Below are 22,185 nucleotides of genomic sequence, written 5' to 3' on the forward strand. Positions count from 1 at the left end.
ATTCTTATTATATCTTACTTTTTTACATTTTATACCCCTGTTAGTTTACACTTATGTTTTTGTTTTCCTTTTGTAACTAGTCCTGACGAAGCCCTGCAACGTGGGGCGAAACGTTGGCTCAATAAAATAGTATATTCTACTATTTGAGTTTTTTTGACCGCACCCGGACCATATTCCTTTCATAAAAATGGTTAACATGTTTGCCTGTTATGGTGTTCGTCCTCCATCTTTGCCTCTCTGAAAAACACTAACATGTGGATATGGCGCTTAGATGGTTCCTTTGTTTATCGATCATTTGTACAACTCTCCGACTTACGGCAACCGGCAAACATGTATATCCACCTTAAAAGAATCTTGAGCAATGTCTCTAGATATTTGTGTTCAAGAATAAAATGGAACGCACGATATGGACGAAACTCACGCAGCGTTCTCTATGCTTTCTCAGTACCCCCTCCACTTAAAATTCTGAATGATCAGATTTAGAAATTTTCTCGATAATGCATCAGTATTGCCGCTACATTATCAATGTGAACGTCCATCTTTGTTAATACTGTCATTCCGACTTACCATGTAAGGGGGACTAAATGTATATTTCCAAATTGTAAAATGTTTGTTATTCATGCATTTCTTATATTTTATTTTATTTTATTAATAAATTTTTACTAGTAAAAGCTCTTTAAATAGCTAAATTTGAACTAATGGTTTTATTATTCTTATCATTAGTGGGTACACTGTTTGGAACTTTGAGGCAGCCATTATTGTTGATAGGTGTAGCGTTGTCTGGATTGTTTTTATTTCAGTGGTAAGACTTAGTTTTCATTTGTGAAATTGATATGGATTTTGAACTTATTTATTCTAACCTTTACATTATAAGTTGCGCTGTGTCATTTGTTTAGTTGTGCTTTTTTAGTTCAATTCGCTTCATTTGACTTTAATTCTGTCTGCTTATCACTTGTCTGTGTTTGACAAGTTATATAAATGGAGTGAATTCTGCTCTCCAGTTTGTTGTTCAATTTTTTATTTTAGTTTTGAAATAAATCTTATTTTTGGTGATTAACAACTTATACAATGAGTTTATTTAACTCTTTTGTTTTGAAGGACATGGACGATTTGGAGGACATGGAAACAGTTGAAAGTCTGAACTATGGTGAAGAAGGTGAAGGTGATGAAGAAGAAACGAAACAAGGTTCGAGCTATGAAACGAGGAGTGAAGTTTCTGAATATGATACTCGTAGTGAAGCTAGCACAGCTAAATCATCTCGTAGTAGATCGTCTGATGGAAGGCATAGGCATCGCTTAGTTATGGTCAGAAGAGAAACCTATGACTTTGCCACAAAATTAAACTACCTATTTCGTGATGCAAGGTTTTTTGTCATAAAGAGCAATAACGCAGAAAATGTTGCGCTCTCTAAGGCTAAAGGTGTCTGGTCTACTTTACCCCAAAATGATGCTAAATTAAACCAAGCTGTAAGAGAATCAAGGAATGTTATTCTTGTGTTTTCTGTCAAAGAAAGTGGAAGGTTTGCTGGCTTTGCAAGAGTTGTTGCTGAATCCAGACGCGGTGGTACACCTATACCTTGGGTATTGCCAGCTGGTCTATCGGCAAAGGCTTTGGAGGATGTTTTCAAAATAGAATGGATTTGTAAAAAAGAACTTCCATTCTCTGCTACTATGCATTTATATAATCCTTGGAATGAAGGTAAACCTGTTAAGATAGGTAGAGATGGGCAAGAAATAGAACCAAGAGTTGGAGCGGAACTGTGCAGGCTCTTTCCTGAAGATGAAAATATAGATCTGACTCCAATATTGAGAAAATCAAAGGAACGGGCTCGACAACTGAAAGAGAGACCTCAAGTAAGATCTCGAAGAAGGCCAGAAAGTAGAAAATATCGGCGGAGATTCCGAAGAAATGCTAGGAGAAGAGATTTGTATTCTGATGCATATATGAGATTAATTCCACCTATTCATTATGCACCACCTCCTCCTCCAATGTTTGCTTATGATCCCCCACCGAGATATTATGATGGGCCAATATCAGATTATGGTTATGACAAAAGGAGCTATGATAGGACTGTGGAAGAATTCCTGTGGAGGACCAACAAACGAGATCATGAACGAACCAGGGAGAGGCGATATAGAGAGCGTCGATAAGTGTCAGTGTTCAATTTGTGTTTTATCTTATATGTATAGACTTTATATGAACTCATTTAAATATACAAATTTCCTATTCAATTTTCAAAAGACTGTTTTTCAAAGACTATGCCTTTGTTCTTTTTAAAGAACTATATGTTTATAAATGTTAAAAGACTGATTATTTGTATTTTAATGCATTGTGTTGTAGTGATATAGTTTTCAAGTGCCTTTAGGTTTACCTTTAAATGTGTTGGACTTAGGTATACCTGTATCCTCCTACAATCCTCCCAGGAATTTGTGCCTTAATCCCTTCTTGCCCTAATTATCGAAGTTGATGTGATTGAGTGGTACATTCCAATTTCATAGACTTTTCCCAACTAAATGGTGCTCATTGAATTTCTCCAATGAAGTTTTCTTGTGGTAAAGTGATCATTTTCCAAGACTTTTAACTTTTAGTCCATTAGAACTTTTCTATTCATTCTATATTTTATTAGATTTTTACTTATTTTTTTCAATCATCAAATGAACACTTAAGCAAGATTTATTCAGTGTTAGCTATTAAGGTCACATTTACAAATCTTATCAAGGAAATAATTGTTTAATTTTTAAGTAACGTAATTACATCCCTTCAAAAGGTGGTAAGTACCTTCGGTAAGTAATTTTATTTTATAGCTTCTATTTATTTTTTCTTGCTATAAAAGTGATGTAATGGTTGATCTGAATAATTAATTGTACAAATGAAAAATACTCATATTTTTTATTTGTAAAATTAAGCTATTGGATTTTATGTTCATAAATTTATTGTTAATTTTTTATTTACTTTCAGGAAAAGAGTTCATTATCAGCAGTGATAGGGTAGGTTTCTCTACAGTTTGCATTAGGAACTAGTTAAGTAATAATTGATCAATTATATTAATAATAAAGTAACTACGCTTCCATTTAATTTCTTATATGGGTTAATTACTTATATAATATTTATGTTTCAGAGCAGTGCCCCCATTTTCTTAATTTTGCTGTAAGTAGTTATAATAATATGAGGGGGTTAAAGTGATAATGGTGTTAGTCAAGTCTGATCTATTCAAGAAATTAAATTTACTTAAATGATATATTGTTACTTTTCTTTGATTGTGGCATATGTATATGTCAAAGAAAATTGTTTTGACTATTATGATTTTTAAATAGGATGTATTCCCTTGGTAGTACCTTAGGCTGGAACTACTTTCTATATTTGGACCTCTATAGTTTGTTTCAAAGTTAGCTGAGTTGTAATAAAGTAACGCTAATCTATAGTATATCTGGGAATAAAAAACAAAAAAAAAAAAAAAAAAAAAAAAAAAATATACTAGTGAGTGTTAAAGTTGAACTACGGAGTAATAAAAATGAACAATTAATTGTGCATAAAATTAACAAAACAATATAATATATTAAATAACCCTTAATAAAAATGTTTTTGAATTAGATAACTTCATACTATTTCCAACATTATATCATTTAAATACGTAATATAATAATAATAATAATTTTTATTTATTCTGGCATTGATCCCTTTAGAATAATTTACAGGCTTCAAAATTAGGCTTTAGAGCCTTAGAGTAAATTACAAAATAAAGATGAAATTACAAGATGTCATAAAATAATACAATGAATTTAAAAAGATACAAATAAACAACAATAATTAACAGAATATAGAAAATAATGATAAAATAAAACCACTTGTCATACATGTTAAAGGAAGTGGGGCTGACTCTAAGTTCCGGGTGGTACTGTTTAGTTTTTCTCATTTTCATTCATTGGGAGAACCTATAGAACAACTATAGAAATAATTCTACAAAAGGAGAGAGTTCTCAATAAATATCCTTAAGAAATATAACAGATTGAACCTTAATGATTTTATATTCAAAAATTCTAAATTTTTTTTATGTAAATGTTTATCTATAATTTATAAAAGAGAATATTCGAATCTTTGTCCACACTAAACTTTTGAATTACTGGACTGATTTAAGTGCTGTTTTCTCAAAATGTCCCCTTTCACCATGGAAAGGTTTAAAGATAATAAATCCCCGAATTCTCAGGTAGAAAAAATGTATGAACAAAATTGAAAATTTTTACTTTGTAGCTCAGAAAGTATACATTTATAGTCTCTTACTGAAGAATAAAAAAAAATATCACCGATTCTATTTAGCAATATTTACAAAAAATTATAAAAACAATGTAGCTAAGGGTAAAGTAGGTCAATACATTTTTTTTTTTAGATAAAAGCATTTTATATCCGTTTTTAGTGTTGTCTCAAACTACCAAATACCATTTTCCAAAAAAAAACTAAGAATTAGAAATTTTTCAACTTGATTTATTTGGAGGTTTTTTTTCCCTTCCAGTGACTACTGTTCATAACTTTTCTTTATTTTGTCCAATTCCTATGTTAATATAACTGTTAAAAATATGAATGTCTGCTCTTTCATCAAACTAAATTAAGATTTAATGCCCTTATAAGGGCGAAATAGGGGTTTTAAAAGATATATAAGGCCATTAAACACGTAAATGTTCAATTTTAACTAAATACAATAATTTACAACAAACTATCGATTGTGTTCATTGAATCCATGTATATCCTCAAATAAAGCATTTTTGGGTCAACTAGATTTTCATAAAAACTACCAATACTCTAGTGACTGAAAATTTTGACTGTCCATTTATAACTTTCTTCAAGAATCAGATTAGAGTTTTTGTGAACTTTTATTTGCAAAACAAGAAAACATTTTTTGAAATTCTCGCCCATTTTTTTTTCATTGGTGTTTGGTTTTTATTCAGTCTAGTTAAAAAGTGTCGGTTTTATTTAAATATATGATCCTTTTAATACGGGTAGTTCTCCTAGATCTTTAGCAGAGGGAGATCACTCTCCATAAGGATGTGAACATTTCCTTCTCAACAGTTCGACTCTTGGTGCCTCATAGGTAGTGTATGTGAGTACAACGTGCTCAGTGGTCTTGGGAAACTGACTAATTCGGCATAAGTGATCAATATCATACCGTATGCGCCAAACTTAGCTCAGAAACTTCCAAGAGGAGCTGTGAGTCTGGAGAAGACCAATATGGTTTCCAGGTGTCAACCAACGGTAATATTCCTTTAGGGTAGTCACCCACCATGGGTTCCATTCTTCTTAAGTTGTTTTAGAGAGGATCCTCTTCACTGATCCTCATTTGGTGGTTAAAATTTATAGATGAGATTGTTCTGAAGACACTACCAAATTTTTAGAAAAAAGACATTGAAACGTTTTGAAATAAATGAGAAAAAAATGCTCAGTGCCTCCCAAAAGCATACGAATCAGGTCTAGGGTTGTATACCTCCTTTAAATGAGTTTAAAGATGGGGATAATACTGTAGTGAATCAATTATTAAAAGGAAGCTTAATTGTTTTATTATTAATATTACACAGTACTTTAAAAAAACTGGAAAATATTTATTCCTACACTTGCATAAAATCATGATTAAGTCGAACTTGTTTTGTTAGGTGTGTCCAAGGTTTTTCTTAGTATTTGAGCCTCTTCTCAACTCAGCTACTTTACCCAAGTCATATTTTTTTATTATGAGGTGAAGATAGTTGACCGTCGATATATAAGAGGAGAAGATGGTCAGGAGGTGCAGTCAGCAGAAAAAACACAAAGAACTATTTCTTTGAAATAAAAGAATTATTTGAAAGGAATATGGTCCGGGTGCGGTCAAAAAAACTCAAACAGTAGAATATACTATTTTATTGAGCCAACGTTTCGCCCCATGTTGCAGGGCTTCGTCAGGGCTATTTTACGGCAGTCAAAACAAAAAACATTTTGTTTTGACTGCCGTCAAAATAGCCCTGACGAAGCCCTGCAACGTGGGGCGAAACGTTGGCTCAATAAAATAGTATATTCTACTATTTGAGTTTTTTTGACCGCACCCGGACCATATTCCTTTCATCTTTACACACGGTCAATCAATATCTTCCAGGATGTCCAAAAGAATTATTTATTTGTGCCGACATTTCAACCTAATTTTCACGGCTATGAAAACAAAAAGACAACAACCATCATTCAGAGAGAAAAATAAATAAATAAAATTTATTTATTATTTTTCTCCAAATTTATTATTTTTCCATCATTCAGAGAGAAAATTAATAAATAAATTTTATTTATTTATTTTTAATTTTTTTTTCTCTGAATGATTGTTGTCTCCCTGTTGAAGATCTGAAAATTTGGTTGAAATGTCGGTACAAATAAATAATTCTTTTGTTTATTTCTGTTTTTTCTGCTGACCGCACCCTCCCTTTCCCCCCGACCATCTTCTCTTATATTTTTTTATTATCTTTGATAGGTATTTGTTATTTGTGAACCAATAATTCTACTTAACAGACTATCTGATTGAATTAAGCAATTGTAATATTATTTTCCTGTATTCATCCAAATTTAAATTTGTTGTAGAGCAAGACTGGTTATTAACTCCCATTGATTTGACAACTAAGTTGGAATCAAGGACCTGGTTGTATGCGATTGGTTTTGTTGAATAAGCATGTTCCAATTGTGTTGTTTTGTATTTTCCCTCTGGAGTACATCAGGACTGAAAAGCTGGGGAGGAGGGGAATAGTTTTGTATGTAAACAACACGGTACTCGAATTAACTAAATAAAGCAACAAAAAATGGAGGAAATGTTTTATTCAGCATTACTGATCTCTAAAAAATCAAGTTCTTGATGTGTTTTTTGTTGACTGCAGATTTAATAGAAGGAGAAGAACTTTCACTTACGATTTGTTTATTGTTATCCATAGATTAATTTGAGGAGAAGATAATAACCCTGTCAGGATAAAAATAAAAATAGTACAATAAGAAAAAGATAATAAACAGTATGACAATGTGAAAAGAAGGCAAACAAATATGGAAATGAGACTTGTAAATGGAAAATTAAAAATAAGTGAGAAAGAAAACTGTATAAAAAAATATGATAAAAAACCTTGAAAATATGAAATTAAAATAATACAACCAAAATATGAAATTTTATTTCAAGTTTTATAATTATTTATTTTTATACTTTGTGCTATATTACGTGTATATTTCCAAGCTCTTCATTATAAAATTTTCCTTTACTTTTTCTTTATTTACATATATTTACTAGTCTTATTTTCAATTTTTTGAATGTATTTTTCACACTGCTTGTTATCTTTTTTCTTGCGATACTGTTTTTATTTTTATTCTAGCATAAAACTGAAATTCAGGCTATAATAGTGTCACAATAAAGTAAGCACCACTTTTTAATGTTCTTCAATCCTGACTGCAGCCTCCCGACCTTCTCATAACTTCCATTTACTTTTTTTTCACTTACCACACTCTGACTGTCTTCTCAAATCAAGTTCTTGATTTATTTTGCATGTTGGTCATATTTATGCTTTCAGTTTTTCCAATCTACAGTCACATTACAAACACTACAGCTATTTCTTACACATTCCTGAACAAACTTAAATTTCTTCACTAGCTGCAGAACTCAGAACATTTTATCTTCTGCATTGTCTGGTTATGTATTTCATTTCTAAAATGAGTCAGAATGTGCAAATGTTTAAATGAATATCTCTGTATATTATAATTTTGTCTTTATGAAGAAACATTAAGACGTATAAACAAATGAAATAGTTTGATCAGCCATTTTGAAAGTTATTGTACTTTTGCCCTCAGGTTTCAATTGAATCTTTTTTTTTTTTTTTGTGAGCTCTCAGTGAATGGCGTAGACATTACTAGCTTATTAGTCTTATTCAATAGTATCCTTTGGTTGTTTTTCGCTCAGATACTTTTTTATTTCAGAAATACTGCCCAGTGCGACTATCATCTAGTCATAAATGCAATCGCATGCTCCATAGAAATGTCTCATCAGATTAATGACATTTCTCCAGATATGTAGTATTTTATATTTATAGTTCGTTGTTATCTCCTGTTCCACAGAAATCTGACGAGGAGATTGATTATTCCATTTTTTAAATATGAAATATAATTGTTAAAAATAAAAGTTTATAAATTTTGATGTTTTTTGCTGCACCTATTGGTTTGAAAAATAAAACTGGTCTGTTAGATATTTCTCAATGAAATATAATAGGTATAAGAATTAATCATTCAGTAATAAGTAAAGGCATTTCTTTTTAAAAATGGGTAGGCATTGGATAAATTTAAGGAAAATTCATTTGTTTACAATATAAAATTGTTATCGAAATATTGTATAAATTATAAACTAATTAATATTAAAATTGCATTCCCTTGTTTTGATGGGATTTCTCAGATTGACAATTCCACGATATTTATATTTTAATTAGATGCATGACAAAAAATTGAATGAGTATCTGAAAAACTTATAACTAATACGTCAAGAAAATAGAAGTCTGTCCCATGTAGATAGAAATATTTGTTTATTAATTTAAAACGTCACATTGTATAAAGAAGTTAATATTTAATGGTTAAAGCATATATATTTTTTAATTTAAAAAAAAAAATAAATAGGTTGCGAGTTAAAATTGTTCTCTAATTTTGCCATAATGTTTAAACAAGAGCCAAAATTATGAAAGTATATATCCATTGCCCACTCTTAGCAACTAGGTACTATACCTACTAGCAAAGATAACATATCTTGACCTTAATTTCAAAACCTACTTTCTTGGTCTATAATCAAAAACACTTTGAATCAGGGACCTATTATCTCTTATTGAGTTAATAGTATAAATATACTATTTATAAAATTACTGTAATTGTATAATTTGATTTGAAATTCAATCTATGTTCAATTGTCATGTAATCACATTATTAATATAAGTTCTCTTGATCTGGTGAGGTTATGCCACTTGCCAATGATTATTTCATTTTCAAGAACCACTTCTTTTATTTTAAAATGAGAAATTATTGGCAGAACTGTATTACAATGGCTAGAATTATATTAATAATACATATAATTTTTAGGCATTTAACTTAAGTTTTATAGTGCAAGCCTAGGCCAATGTTAGAGATATAAAATAAATATTACTTTCTATTTCTGTATAACATTTTCATTAATCAAAACATAATCGTCTCGGATTCAGTATCCTTTAAAAGGAAAAAATTTCAAAATAAACTGCTAAGGACCACATTGGATGGGTTTGTAAGAAGTAGTCAATTGCATCGGGAACTACAAATAGAATCAATAGACAACTAAATAAAAAAAATTAATCATAAAATTCCACTCCCAGTTACCGGGACTTACGACTTGGGAAATCCAGACTCATTCTGAAGACTGAAGCCCAGGCTGCTGCAGAACATCCTATTATAAATTCTATATTTATCTATATCATTATTGTGGTTACTATTATTTTACTCAAATTAATTTTTTTTTCCAATTAGAAATCAGTTATTTATTTTATTACAAGTCATTGTTTTTGTTATTAGGTTTTTTTTTTTTTTTTTAAGAATTATTTTTATATATAGTTTTTATAATCCATCGTTATTATTCACTGTTGTTCAATATTTATAGCATTGTAAATAGTTAAGGTGTTTTTTTTTCATGAGACTATACTCCCTCCTTCATAATCAGTTAAAATAAATCTAATTGTTATATTAACCATGTAAGGCCCAACAATCTGGCATTAAATTAAAAAAAATATGCTGGGTCAAGTAGTTACCACCATGACAGTAAATGCTGTTATAGCAGTCTCTATCATGCAGTTGGCATCATGGCAGTGGAGGCTGAGTTTTATCATGACTCACTGCTGCTAGATGTACTATAAACTCTCACACTAAACCTAGTTTTACTAAATGATGAAATGACTGCTACTATCAAACAGTAATCCCAAAACCCTTTTAATGAGGTAGTAGTTGTCCATGGATTAATATGGGGAAAAGATGGTCGGGGTTGTGGTCAGCAAAACAAAAAACTTATTTATTTGTGCTGACCTGAAATATAGATAACAACGATCATTCAGAAAAACATAAAATAAAGGAAAATAATAAAAAAAAAAAAACATTGGAAAATATACATAATGAATTAGTTGATTAATAACAATGAAATATAATATAGAAATTAGAATTATATAAAATACATTCTTAATAAATCAAGAAAGTTTCTGGAAAAAAAATGAATAAGAAGAAATAGTAGAAACAAGAGGGAGACTTACATAGCCCTCTGCCATTTTCTACATTCATGTTGCCTTTTTTCATTTTCTGCAGGTCATTGCCATTTTCTCATCATAATTTATTTATTTATTAAATTACTTAAGTCAGGAAAAAATAAAATGAATAAGAAGGAACCAGGGAGAATAAATATGGAGAATGAAAAACCAAGAAAAGAAGAAATATTAGAATCGAGAGGAAGACTTACATACTCCAGTGCAACAGTAAAATTACATAATACCTAGTGTGAAATAAAAAACTATAAGAGCATAAGATCAAAAAACACAAAGTAAAAATGATTTATTCGTGCTGTCGTTTCGACCTGATTTTGAGGTTTTCATGAGGGAGCTTCGATAGAGATTCTGGCCTTGATGAAGACTTGAAATTCAGGTTGAAAAGTTATAATAAAAAGTTAAGTTATAGTAAAAGTTAAGTATTCGTGTTTTTTTGCTGACCGCAACCTCCATTCCCAACTATCTTCTCTACTTATTAATCTACGCCTCAAGTAAGTCTTTTTTTTTTTTTTTTTTTTTTTATCTCACAGCACCCCCAACCATCTTCATATATCAAAACCTTTTTATGATTACTTTTAAAAAATATAAATTAAACTAAAAATTTATTCAACAGCGTTCAATAATTTTATCGAGTAATCTTTCTAAATAAATATTATTTCCTAGTAGTTGTCCCTTAGTTTGAATCATGAAAATTCGTTCGTAGTACTTATCCCTTAATTTTAAAATAAACAATTAAACATTAAATTTATTGAAAAAAGATTTATAACAACTTATACTGGGCAATTCTGTATAATTAATGTTCATATTGATCATTGCAAACATTGAAGGCTTGATAAAATATAAGTTCTTTTAAAAAGTTGCCATATTAAATTTCTTTCCAAAATTAAGTCCTATGATAAATTTTTTCTTCTGGCTATCATATTTAATCTCTTCCTCATAGCAAAGTATTAAATTAGTTACACTATGCTTAAAGTTATATAAACATAAGTTTGGAAAAAAAAATTGAATTATGGTAGTGTTAGTGCTCTTCAAAAAATCACAAGCTTAAATCTATTACAAAATCACAAGAAACGCCAATGTACTATCATGAATTCTTTCAAACATTATAAAAAGGCTGGTTTAATGTTAGTTTACAACTTGTTTCATTCATACACACACATGATGGAATTTGATTTTTATTATTAATTTCTCAATCATAAACATTTTTTTGTTATAAATATCAATCAAGATTTGGAGGAGTATCAACATTTCTGAAGGAGTAGCAACATTTTTTTCAAAAGCTCAAGAGATAAAATTAAAAAATGCATCTTGTATCTTTAAAGTTAATCCTGTGGGAACTTTTTTTTTTACATTTCAAAACAGCAGTAATTCTAAATTGTTGTTTATAAAGGCCAAAAAATCTATATATTTTTAAATTGAACAATTCTTTAAAGCAACTCAGCTAAACTATGCTTTAATACACTTCACTTGATGCCTGTTGTAAACCAATTCTGAACTAACAGTTGAGTTAATAAATTTTTTAGTTTAAAATCTTACGCTTTTTTTGTGCCTTGTGTACTTAGTACTATGTATGTATTCTGAGCATTAATTCTATGCCCGAATACTTTCAAAGTGAGTTCTTCTCTCAACTATAAAGTATTTTAATATCTAAATTCGCCAAAGCTTTCAACTTGAACAGCCCTGATGAAACTCTACAAAGTGGGGATAAACGGAAAATAAATAGGTGTTAACTATTTATATTTCACTTTTGACCGCAACCCTGACCATCTTCATTATTTGAAATTTTACGGTCAATTACTTATTTATAATATCTGCATAAATTCCAGCTTATTTTATCAAACCAGTTATTTGAATACATTTTGGAAGAAGTTATATATATATATATTTATTTCTACCATTAATTATTTACTTAAAATTCTAGGAAAAATTACCAAATTTATATATAGTTGACCATAAAAATTTATGTATAAGAAGAGGGTCAGGGTTGCGGTCAAAAGAGAAATAAAAATAGTTTACAACTATTTATTTTCCAATGTTTCATCCCACTTTGCAGGGCTTCATCAGGGCTAAAAAGATACAAAAATAAAACTGAGAATATTATGATAAGATACAATTTTTAATATAAAATTTATCCTAGCTTGAATTGCCTTATTGTTGTAATATTCTCAGTTTTTTTCTTTATCTTTTTAGCAAAGTGGGGCGAAACGTCTGAAAATAAATAGTTGTAAACTATTTTTGTTTCTCTTTTGACCACAACCCTTACCAAATTTATGTTTGATTTATCATTTTTTCCATTTTATTTTGCATTCCTTATTAGAACTTTTTAACTCACTGATCTCATGACTTAAAATAATAGTGTATGCATTTATGTTCAAAATTAATGTACTCAATTTATATCTTTTATGCATTAGATTTGTACATATTTTTCTGTCCAAAAAGTGCTTGGTTGTAGAAATAAAACACTTAAAAAGAAATTATGTATTACCTAATAAAAAAAAAGGTTAGTTTTGGACCTAACCAAAGCTCTAGATTTTACAAAGCATATTCAGAGGGATCAAAAAAATTGTAACAGAGGACAAATATAGAAATTAGAGCATCATATAATGCAATGGTTTTATCTGAATGAATTACTACTTCCACAAAGAAAATTTCTTGTTTTTGATTAAATTTTTGGTTTAGTATTAGACATGCAATGGGAGTGTGGTAGCCATGGGGTAACCTATGTGGCTACTAACTCTCAGAAACCTAGTTCGAATCTGGCTGGGCAGAAAATTGTTTTGTTACACTGTAGCCGTGAGTCAACTCCTGTGGGTTCTGGAGCCCTCCTGAGGTCCACCCAGCCTCTTACATTGGGTAAAAATCTGGCGGTCAAGCGTGATTCTGACCTAATCACCTCCTTGCACAACCGTTGGTATAGTAACAGTACTTCTTTAACAGGTTGTAGTGGTAGATTTAAATTTTTAATTAGACATGTAATGAAATGTGGTGACTGAGGACAATGTGTTAATGAATTTACTAGTTAAGTATAAGATGCATGAATGGGTAATTATTTCTTAAAATAGGTCATACTTTCTGAAACTGACCATTTATCCTCCAAATCTCATAAACTGGGAATAGTTGTAAAGACTCTAGTTTATGTATCTTAATTGGTAATCGTATAGAAAGACTTGGTTGACCTTATGGAATTGATAGTAGGAAGATAAAACGGGTAGCGGTCAAGAGAGGTTCATGAATGTACCCGGTTTCCCAGGATATTAAAAATAATCACCTAGAAGTTAGATAGATGGGCTCTGCTGTGAGAGTGACATATAGGTCGTATTTTGCCTACTGTTTTATCATAATTTGTATATCTTGACTAACATTTAACTTTCATTAAACCTAAATATTAGACTAATTTCCTATTTATTACCCATGTCATTAAATACAGTCAATTATCACAAAAAATGTTGGAAATATAGCACATGAAAAAACACATGGTTGAATAGGCCCCATAAGGATTAATTATAGGTAGATGCGTCTGAAGACTGGGTCAAGAGAGGTTCTAGTACCACATATTTTTTGAGGATTTAATGATAGAATTATTTTATTAATTATCTTCCTCGTATTTGGGTTGTTAGTTGAAAGGTTGTGACTTAAAATTCATTTTTAAGCTAACATAATTGTCATATTCAAGAGAGCCTTCTTTTGTCCGAATCGGGAGGGGTGGACCCCACATAACTCAATTTTTCGGCATAGGAATCTGTATACTTCTATGGGTTAAGAATCACTTCACTCAACCATGGTTTTGAGTACTGTCAGACTGGGTTAACTCGGTTTAAAGTATTATCAGGGAGCTAAATATCTTCATAATTTGTGCCCAGTTATATATATCTCATATGCAGGCATTGATGAAAAAAAATTTTCAATACCCAAATTAAATTTTTTTGAATAGTTTTTTATGCAAAAAAATTCATTAAGAAAGTAAGAAGGCTTAGGAAAAATTACTGCTTAGTGTTGATTGATAAAAATTCCTTAACATTTAAATGATTAATTCTTATTGGAAGAAGATAGTCCACGTGGCAGTCAATAAAGGTATCAAAATAGTAGAAGAAAACTATTTATTGTTAACCAACGTTCCCCCCCCCCCACTTTGGACTTTGTCAGGGCTTTAACATTGAAACAAAGATAACTATTGAACTGTGAGTTGTCATCTTTGTTTCAATCTTACAGCCCTGACAAAGTCCTGCAAAGTGGGGGAGAAACGTTGGTTAACAATAGTTTTCTTCTACTATTTTGATACCTTTATTGACGGGTGGCTGTCTACAAAATACGATAAACTCTTATTTAATGATTCAAACTGTTTTTCAGTTGTTCTATAATGAAATTAGATTATTTAATTTATTTTGAGATAGTGTTATTTTGCAATTCAAATAATGATACACCATCTCTACACGACATATGTTGGCACTTTTGACAAATCCAATGAACAGTATCATACCACACTAAAAGAGTGAAAGTTAATTGGTACTAACATATTGGTGGTTAAAGCTGTATTTGATGTACAATATCAATTTGTGATTGATTAGAGAATCAATTATTGGTTACTTTTTAATCAAAATATAAAAATAACTTTCTATTATAAAGATTTGTTTTATAAATCTTAACATTACAATAACAAAAATGTATTTCATGATTCTTAAATTCAATGGGAAATCTCATTTCTCCTTAAACTGCCAACAATTTTAAAAGAATATAGAATGGAATAAAATTTTATATCTTTAAATAAAAAAAAAATATTTAATTAGATAGTAGTTACATTTGTTTTTATAAGAACATATTTTGCAACTTAAAAGAAAAGTCAAGTATAAAGACAAGTTTATTTTAAAAGAAATTTATAAAAACTTAAATGAAAAAAAAAAAAAAGTATGCATATAACAGTTACACAAAAATTATTAAAAAGTTAGGACAAAGTACTGTAGGTAGTTATTTCAAAATTTACTTTAAAATTAAAACAAGGAACTTAGAATTGTGATAAGTATTGGGCATTTTTAATAAATAATGAGTATTGCTTTCCCTACAGATTAACGGTAATAATAAACAATTTTCAACCAAAATAAATTTCCTCTAAAATGTAACAAGGTTATTTTTCTTTTCATGTTAGGAACCATCTTCTAGGTCTAAATCATCTAATTCTTGCTCTATTTCCTCTAGATCATCTTCCACAAACAAATTTTCGTTAAAGACAACCCCAGCTCCTTCATTGTCTAGAAAAAAAAAATAATGAATTATACTGCATTTGAATGAACTAGCAAATAAAAATCTGGCACATGCATCACACTGCTTTCACTTGCCATCCTACTTTGATCACATTAAATTAATTCTTATACCTTTCAAAAGAGCAATTTCTTTATTATTAAAGATAGCTATACTCTTCCTGACTATATATTTCAGATATGGGTAAATAAAAGTAAAATCTGACTACTGTCATTATAACCATAGAAACACAAAAATATTTATTATATATATATATATATATATATATTTGACCGTAAAACTTAAATATAAGAAGATGGTCAGGGTTCCGGTCAAAAAAGAACAAATGGTTTATAACTATTTAAACCGACGTTTCGCCCCTCTTTGCAGGGCTGTTCAAAGCGATAGGTTAACCAGACCAATCGTTCTGTTTGGTAAAGTAAGGTGGGGCGAAACATCGGACATTAAATAGTTATAAATTATTTGTTCTTTTTTGACCACAGCCATGACCACCTTTTTATATTTATTTTCTCCTTTTGTTAATTGCCAAATTCTTTCATATTTTATTTTTAAAAATGGAAAAAACAAATACAAAAAATGTATCCGACTGTTCTCAAATAATTGTATTTCAACCCTATTAATATTGTCTATTGAACTGCTCAGTATGCTGTGTATTAGCTCAACACAGTTAAGTGCCCGCTCACAATTTTTTTTTTTTTTTTTCGAGTTCCTCCTCCTAACAATAGGAGATGGTTAAATACTTCAAATAAACAAAATTAATGGAAGATTGTTGATTGACCGTGTGTAAAGATGAAAGGAATATGGTCCGGGTGCGGTCAAGAAAAACTCAAATAGTAGAAATATACTAATTTAATGAGCCAATCTGGCTCATTAAATTAGTATATTTCTACTATTTGAGTTTTTCTTGACCGCACCCGGACCATATTCCTTTCAAACAAAATTAAAGGAATGTTTTGGATATTCTACATTCAAACCATGTTTATGCCAAATTCAACAATTAATTAATAAATAGTCTTAGTTTTTAATTAAGTTACATTTATTTTATTTATAAGTGAATATAAATTTTAGAAGAAACAAATGTATTTGTGTTTAGTATCATAATATATAAATGTAGGAATAAAAGTCAAAAGGGATTATATGGTTGGCATCATCTTGCATTGGAAAAACAATCTATAGCTTTTAAATCAGCTGTCTAGTTGCCATAAGAATAGTTTGTCTGAGTTTGTTACCACACTCTGTCTGCATGAATAATGTGGTGCCTAATTTCATTTTGATTGTGACTAATGGTAATCAGCCACTGTGTCCGATGTGTGTTATAGCATTTAATTTAATTAAGGATGGAGTTTTGAAGGCCCACTTTTGAAATTTGCCCATAGGTGTCTACAACTTTGCAACAATAGTCCTGCTGGTATCAAGAAATAAATCTTCTGACCTATCGGAGTAGCAGGCAGTATTTTGTTTTATCTTACCACTTTTATTCTTTATTTCATTTCTAAATGTTTTATTTTGATTTTACTTTTATGTTTTCTATTGTTATCTTTGTCTAAATAAATGTTTATATCTGAGCCAGTTTGTTTTTTTATGTTCTTTTAAGCTTTCCTTAAAAAAAAAAAAAAAAAAAAAACTATGTCGATTTGAGGTGGCAAATTAACAAGTCCTCTTACACAATTTCAATCAGCATAAGATCACTTACTTCTATTAAACACCATTTGATAGTATATTCTTATCACGAGTTTAAATATTAGAGCCATTTTTGAGAAAATAATTTTAAAAAATAAATAAAAAAAGTTAAATCAATTATATTAAGTGACACTTCCTGTTAAGTCGATTTTAATGAAAAAGTTGTAACATCTCTGGAATATTAGGGTCAATAGTATTACCTACCTTAAAAGCATACTTTCCATTTACTTATATACTGTTAAGTAGATTTTGATGAAAAAGTTGTAACATCTCTGGAATATTAAGGTCAGTAGTATTACCTATTTTTAAAACGTACTTTCCATATACTTTCGTTTTTGGGCTAAACTGTTCACATAATTACACTGTACACAAGTAATTATCCTTTTTGAAAAGGGTTAAGTTATATGGTGAAATAATAGCTTGAAATTGTAAGGGGAATCTAATCAGAAAATAAAACAAATCTATAGTTGGCTCAGTTCCTTAAAAACAGTGAAATAATAAATATAGTATAAATTAGAGTACAAAACTGTTATAAATAGCTACATGAACAAGCATTTAATTGAACATTAAATTATTCACCTATCTAGTTTATTAGGTAATTCATGTTTCAACAATTATGAAACTCAAGAATGTTTTGAGAAGCTCTGTTTACCGACTAGCTCATCTTAGCTAAAGTTGGCCCAAGATGATCAATATTATTGAAAATATCTGGTTCATAATCAATATTGTACAAAAATAGTGATCTGCTAAAGATCATTGAAATATCGAGGAATATATTTAGATAATTAAAACTAGCTTAATTTTTATAGTAAAACACAGTACAGTTGGAAAACCAAAGATTTTAGAAACATTAATATCTAACAAGTTGTAGAAGGTCAAACAGAGTAATAAAATAAATAATTGATAAATATAAATAAATGATTTCATGTTTCCATGATTGTTATGACAATAATCAATTTTTACTTTCACTAATTTATAAATTCACTCTCACTAAAAACAGAATGGTAAGTGAAAGTTGCATAATGTGCGCAATGTAACAGATTTTTTATAGTTTTATATTGCTTCGGAAATAAAAATAAAATTAAAGTTACATCTCAACAATACTTACTAATATTAAATTAATGAAAGATTGAGTTTTATAAGAAAATAATGTTCCCTTACCTTGTGCTTTATGAATAAGATTCTCAACATGGTGGGCAAGGCGGTCGACTGGAGCTTCAGTTATAGTTCCTTCTTCTACTTCTGTAGCTTCAAAACCCAACCTATCCAATTCTATTTCTCGGTACTGAAATAATTTCAAATAAAGGAAGATTATAATCGAAATATAACAATAAAAAATCATAAAAAGTAAAAATAATTTTACATGAATCAATGTTTCTTTTATTTGCACATTAGATTTTTTAAGAAAACATTATTGATGGTATAATGTTGTATCTTAGCCAAATATTTTTATTAATTTCATAATAAATAGTTCCACTTACAACTTAACTATTTATAACATAAACTATAAATGACTCGTATATCACTGTTTTACCCCATGTTAAATTTGAATTATATAAACCAGTTATGAACTTGAACAGTTATGAATATTGATAAATGATGAATATATTGGGAAATCTTGTTAACAACCAAAATGTATGAGGAAAAACTAAAGGACAAATCACTAAAAGAAAACTAACTTGAGAAAAAGGGTCAAAATAAAGTAATTATCTTTTTTGAAAATGGTTAAGTTATATAGTGAAATAATAGCTTGAAATTATAAGGGGAATCTAACGAGAAAATAAAACAAATTTATAATTTGCTCAGTTTCTTAAAAACAGTAAAATAATAAATATATATGTATATATTAATTTAAACAGTAAAATAATAAATTAATATATATATGTATGATTACTTACTTGAAGATTGCCTGCTTCTTCATCCTCATTCATCTGATAAGAATTGAATGCTTCATCTCCCTCTTCCATCATGTCTCCAGAAGCCAACTCTGGATTAAATGAGAACATTTCTCTACCTGAGAGCTGTAAAACCAATGGATGTGTTATTAAAATTGAAATTTAAAGAATCAATATAAATATATTTCAAAGAATACTAACACCAGCTGCTCTTCCTGCTTTATAATCCTGCCTTTTCTTTTCTTCATCTTTCTTAGCAGATTCTGCCTTCTCCCTAATTTTCCTTTTTTTCCAATCCAGAAATGATTCTAAAGTAATTTTAGTAAATTTCACTGAAGCAAGTGCTGCCCTTTCTTTTTCAATTAAATCCTCAAGAGAAATTTCCTCTTTCTTATCTTTCTTTCTGTCCTAGAGATCAAAAGGGGAAAATATAGAATATAGATTGAATGATCATTTATAGGAGAACTCATATTTCATGTTTTAATATTTACATAATATGTTTTCAACTAGCAATAACAAATAATGTAAGTAAAATTAAGTTAAATTGTTTCTAACCTTTTTAAGAACATATCCTTTTGGCAAAGCATGCCTGTAGATACAATTTTCACCATTCGGACAATTCCAGAACCAACCATACTTATTATGCTCAACAGCATCTAAGAAATATTTACAAACCTGGAAAAAAAATATAATTAAAAAATAAGATTTAAAAACTAACATTAAAATTAATTTTCAAAGTAGTATTATACAAATACTTGATTTAAATGCTTGTTTAAAAACAATATTTTAGTTCAGTTATAGTTTACGGTACACATAGTTTCAACTACAGTGATTTCCATATGGCCAAGAAAAGAACCCATGGTCACTTCCAGGACAACTGGAATAATTTTTATATATAATATATGTATAAGAATTTGATTTGTAAATGACTACAAGTAAACATGCTCATGTACTATCATTTACTTAACATCAAAACTACTTAAAAGGGATACCTAATAAGGGAAGATAACAAAATATCTAGTAAATTTCTATTAGTTGCTAAAATAAAACTAGGATAATCAGTAGATGTTAAAAGTGTCATATAATTTGAACCCAGGCAATGTTTTCTCTTTATCAAAAATTAAACTAAGAGAAGTCATAGTTTGACATATATTTCCAACTTATACTAAACTCTAATGTGTCCACTATAACTAGGTAAGTGATAAACCAAGCTGTTTAAGCATAGTGATGACTACTTTGCTTACTAAAGTAAAGTCAAGAAACCTCCTTTCGTAAACAGTTACAGCACTTATTTATAAACCGAAGAAACAAATAATAATAAGCATAATAATAAACAGTCCAAGGTTACTTACAATATCAGTTGTGGGTCTGTTCTTATCCCCTTCAGCCTTTTCAATGATCTCTTTTCCACCATTTTCAAGGGCGTTTTCTTCATCATCATCTCTCATATCTACATAAATACTTCTCTTCTCACCTTTCCTTTCCACCGAAAGGTCATGAGAAAATTTACATTTAGCACCTTTTGTACATTGGCCAAGTTTGAAAAATGCACATACTACAGATTTAGGATCGGCACCTATGACAAAACAGAAACCCGTTAATTAAAAAATTTAATTTTAACATAGTTATAGGAAGAATAAATGTATTTATTAAACCTTTCTCAACTTTCTGCACAGGCCTAAATAGCATTGCCATTTCTTTCTGATCTTTAGTTTTGTCATCTTTCTTTTTAGGGTCCTCTAGTTTTCTAGCTGGCACTCCTCCACTTTTTATTTGTTTTTCTACTTGTTGAATAAATTTTTGTTGCTTAGCTCCTTTTTTGTTTTTAAGCCCGAAAGTTTTATCCTACATAAGAAAAAAAAACAACTATCATTATGGTAGCAAATGTATGGTCAACCAATGTATTAGTAACGATTTATCTAAATTACCTCTATGACTTTCTCCTTTTTTTTCTGTTCAGTCTTTTTGCTGGGAGCCGCGGCTTTCGCTTTAGGTGGCATTTTTAATGTGTGTAAATATCAATTAATTTATATATTTTCATAAACAGTAATCATAACCTTACTTCCATGATGGAAAGTACACCTTTTGATTTAATAACCTGGAAGTTTCGGTATCGATGTTCGCGATCGTTGGGTTTGCAAGGAGGTAATTTTTGAGATAATACACCATCATGTTGAAGGCGAGCTCCTAATATTTCCTATCTGACAATTTGACCGATCTTATTCATCTTCCTACATTCCATATTTACGCTAAACGAAATTAAAAAAACACATTAGTGAAAATCTTTAAAAAGAAAAAGGTAAAAAATATTACGTCAGATGTAAAAAAAAAATAGGTTTTTATTCATCCTGGAAAGTTACTTAATTTGTACAGAGGAGACTGGAGCATCATCAATACAAAGAGTTATTAGTTAATGAGCCATTATAATAAAAAGTCTCAAATTAATATCCATTTGAAATATCCTAAAAAAACAAGTTTAATGTGATTCTTGGAACTTTAGATCATGGATATAGGCATTCCGTTACTTCCCCAACGACTAACCCGATAAAAAAATAAATATTGTGCTTAATAGAATTAAAGAATTCTTAAGAATTTAAGAATAATATTGACAGCAGAGATATCATATCATCAATGAGCCCAAATAAATTCATCATCATATCGTATTTCTGTGCCAATTTTTTCTATGAGATGTACTTTAGAACTTGTGGAGACGTAGTTTATAGGTTCCCTTTGAGTCCCTTCGTGGTTCAATCAGGATGTTTTTGCTTGGACAAGTAGTGTTTTTTAAATTCCTACCACCTTCCTTTCATTACACCCACAAGTTGCCAGGACAAGTTCCCTCTTTCTTCTGGGACTGGTTCCCTCCAACGTTGAGGCAAGTGGAAATACCGGTGCTCTTTAGGTTACCCCGTCTATCCCAGCCTATTTCTCCTTTCTACCGAAGTTCTAATAATAGAAACACTGAGAATATAAACGAACAGGCCTCCTGAGAGAACATATTTACTACCTTTGATACAGGCATATTCGCATTCCTACAATGAAAAGAGTACAACAGAATTACCATGGCCAG

General features: G+C 29.7%; 2 protein-coding genes across 2 annotated transcripts; one reads left to right on the forward strand and one right to left on the reverse strand.

Moving 5' to 3' along the window:
- Window positions 1-533: 533 nt before the first annotated feature.
- Window positions 534-2,241, forward strand: Ythdc1 (YTH domain containing 1). Its single transcript, XM_014433950.3, has 3 exons — window positions 534-570; window positions 724-802; window positions 1,099-2,241. The coding sequence occupies exon 3, from the start codon at window positions 1,102-1,104 to the stop codon at window positions 2,149-2,151; it is 1,050 nt and encodes a 349-aa protein (XP_014289436.1). The 5' UTR covers window positions 534-570; window positions 724-802; window positions 1,099-1,101; the 3' UTR covers window positions 2,152-2,241.
- A 12,808-nt stretch (window positions 2,242-15,049) lies between these two features.
- LOC106689138 (zinc finger CCCH domain-containing protein 15 homolog) lies at window positions 15,050-21,211 on the reverse strand. The gene is made up of 8 exons (XM_014433948.3): window positions 21,044-21,211; window positions 20,771-20,960; window positions 20,468-20,691; window positions 19,671-19,790; window positions 19,317-19,523; window positions 19,119-19,241; window positions 18,382-18,505; window positions 15,050-15,530 (listed from the first exon to the last, which is right to left on the reverse strand). Exons 1-8 carry the CDS (start codon window positions 21,113-21,115, stop codon window positions 15,424-15,426), a joined length of 1,167 nt encoding a protein of 388 aa, XP_014289434.1. The 5' UTR covers window positions 21,116-21,211; the 3' UTR covers window positions 15,050-15,423.
- Between the last annotated feature and the right edge of the window lie 974 nt (window positions 21,212-22,185).

This window comes from Halyomorpha halys, unplaced genomic scaffold (assembly GCF_000696795.3).
Source record: "Halyomorpha halys isolate HHAL.00 unplaced genomic scaffold, Hhal_1.1 Scaffold1283.1, whole genome shotgun sequence".
Taxonomy (NCBI): domain Eukaryota; kingdom Metazoa; phylum Arthropoda; class Insecta; order Hemiptera; family Pentatomidae; genus Halyomorpha; species Halyomorpha halys.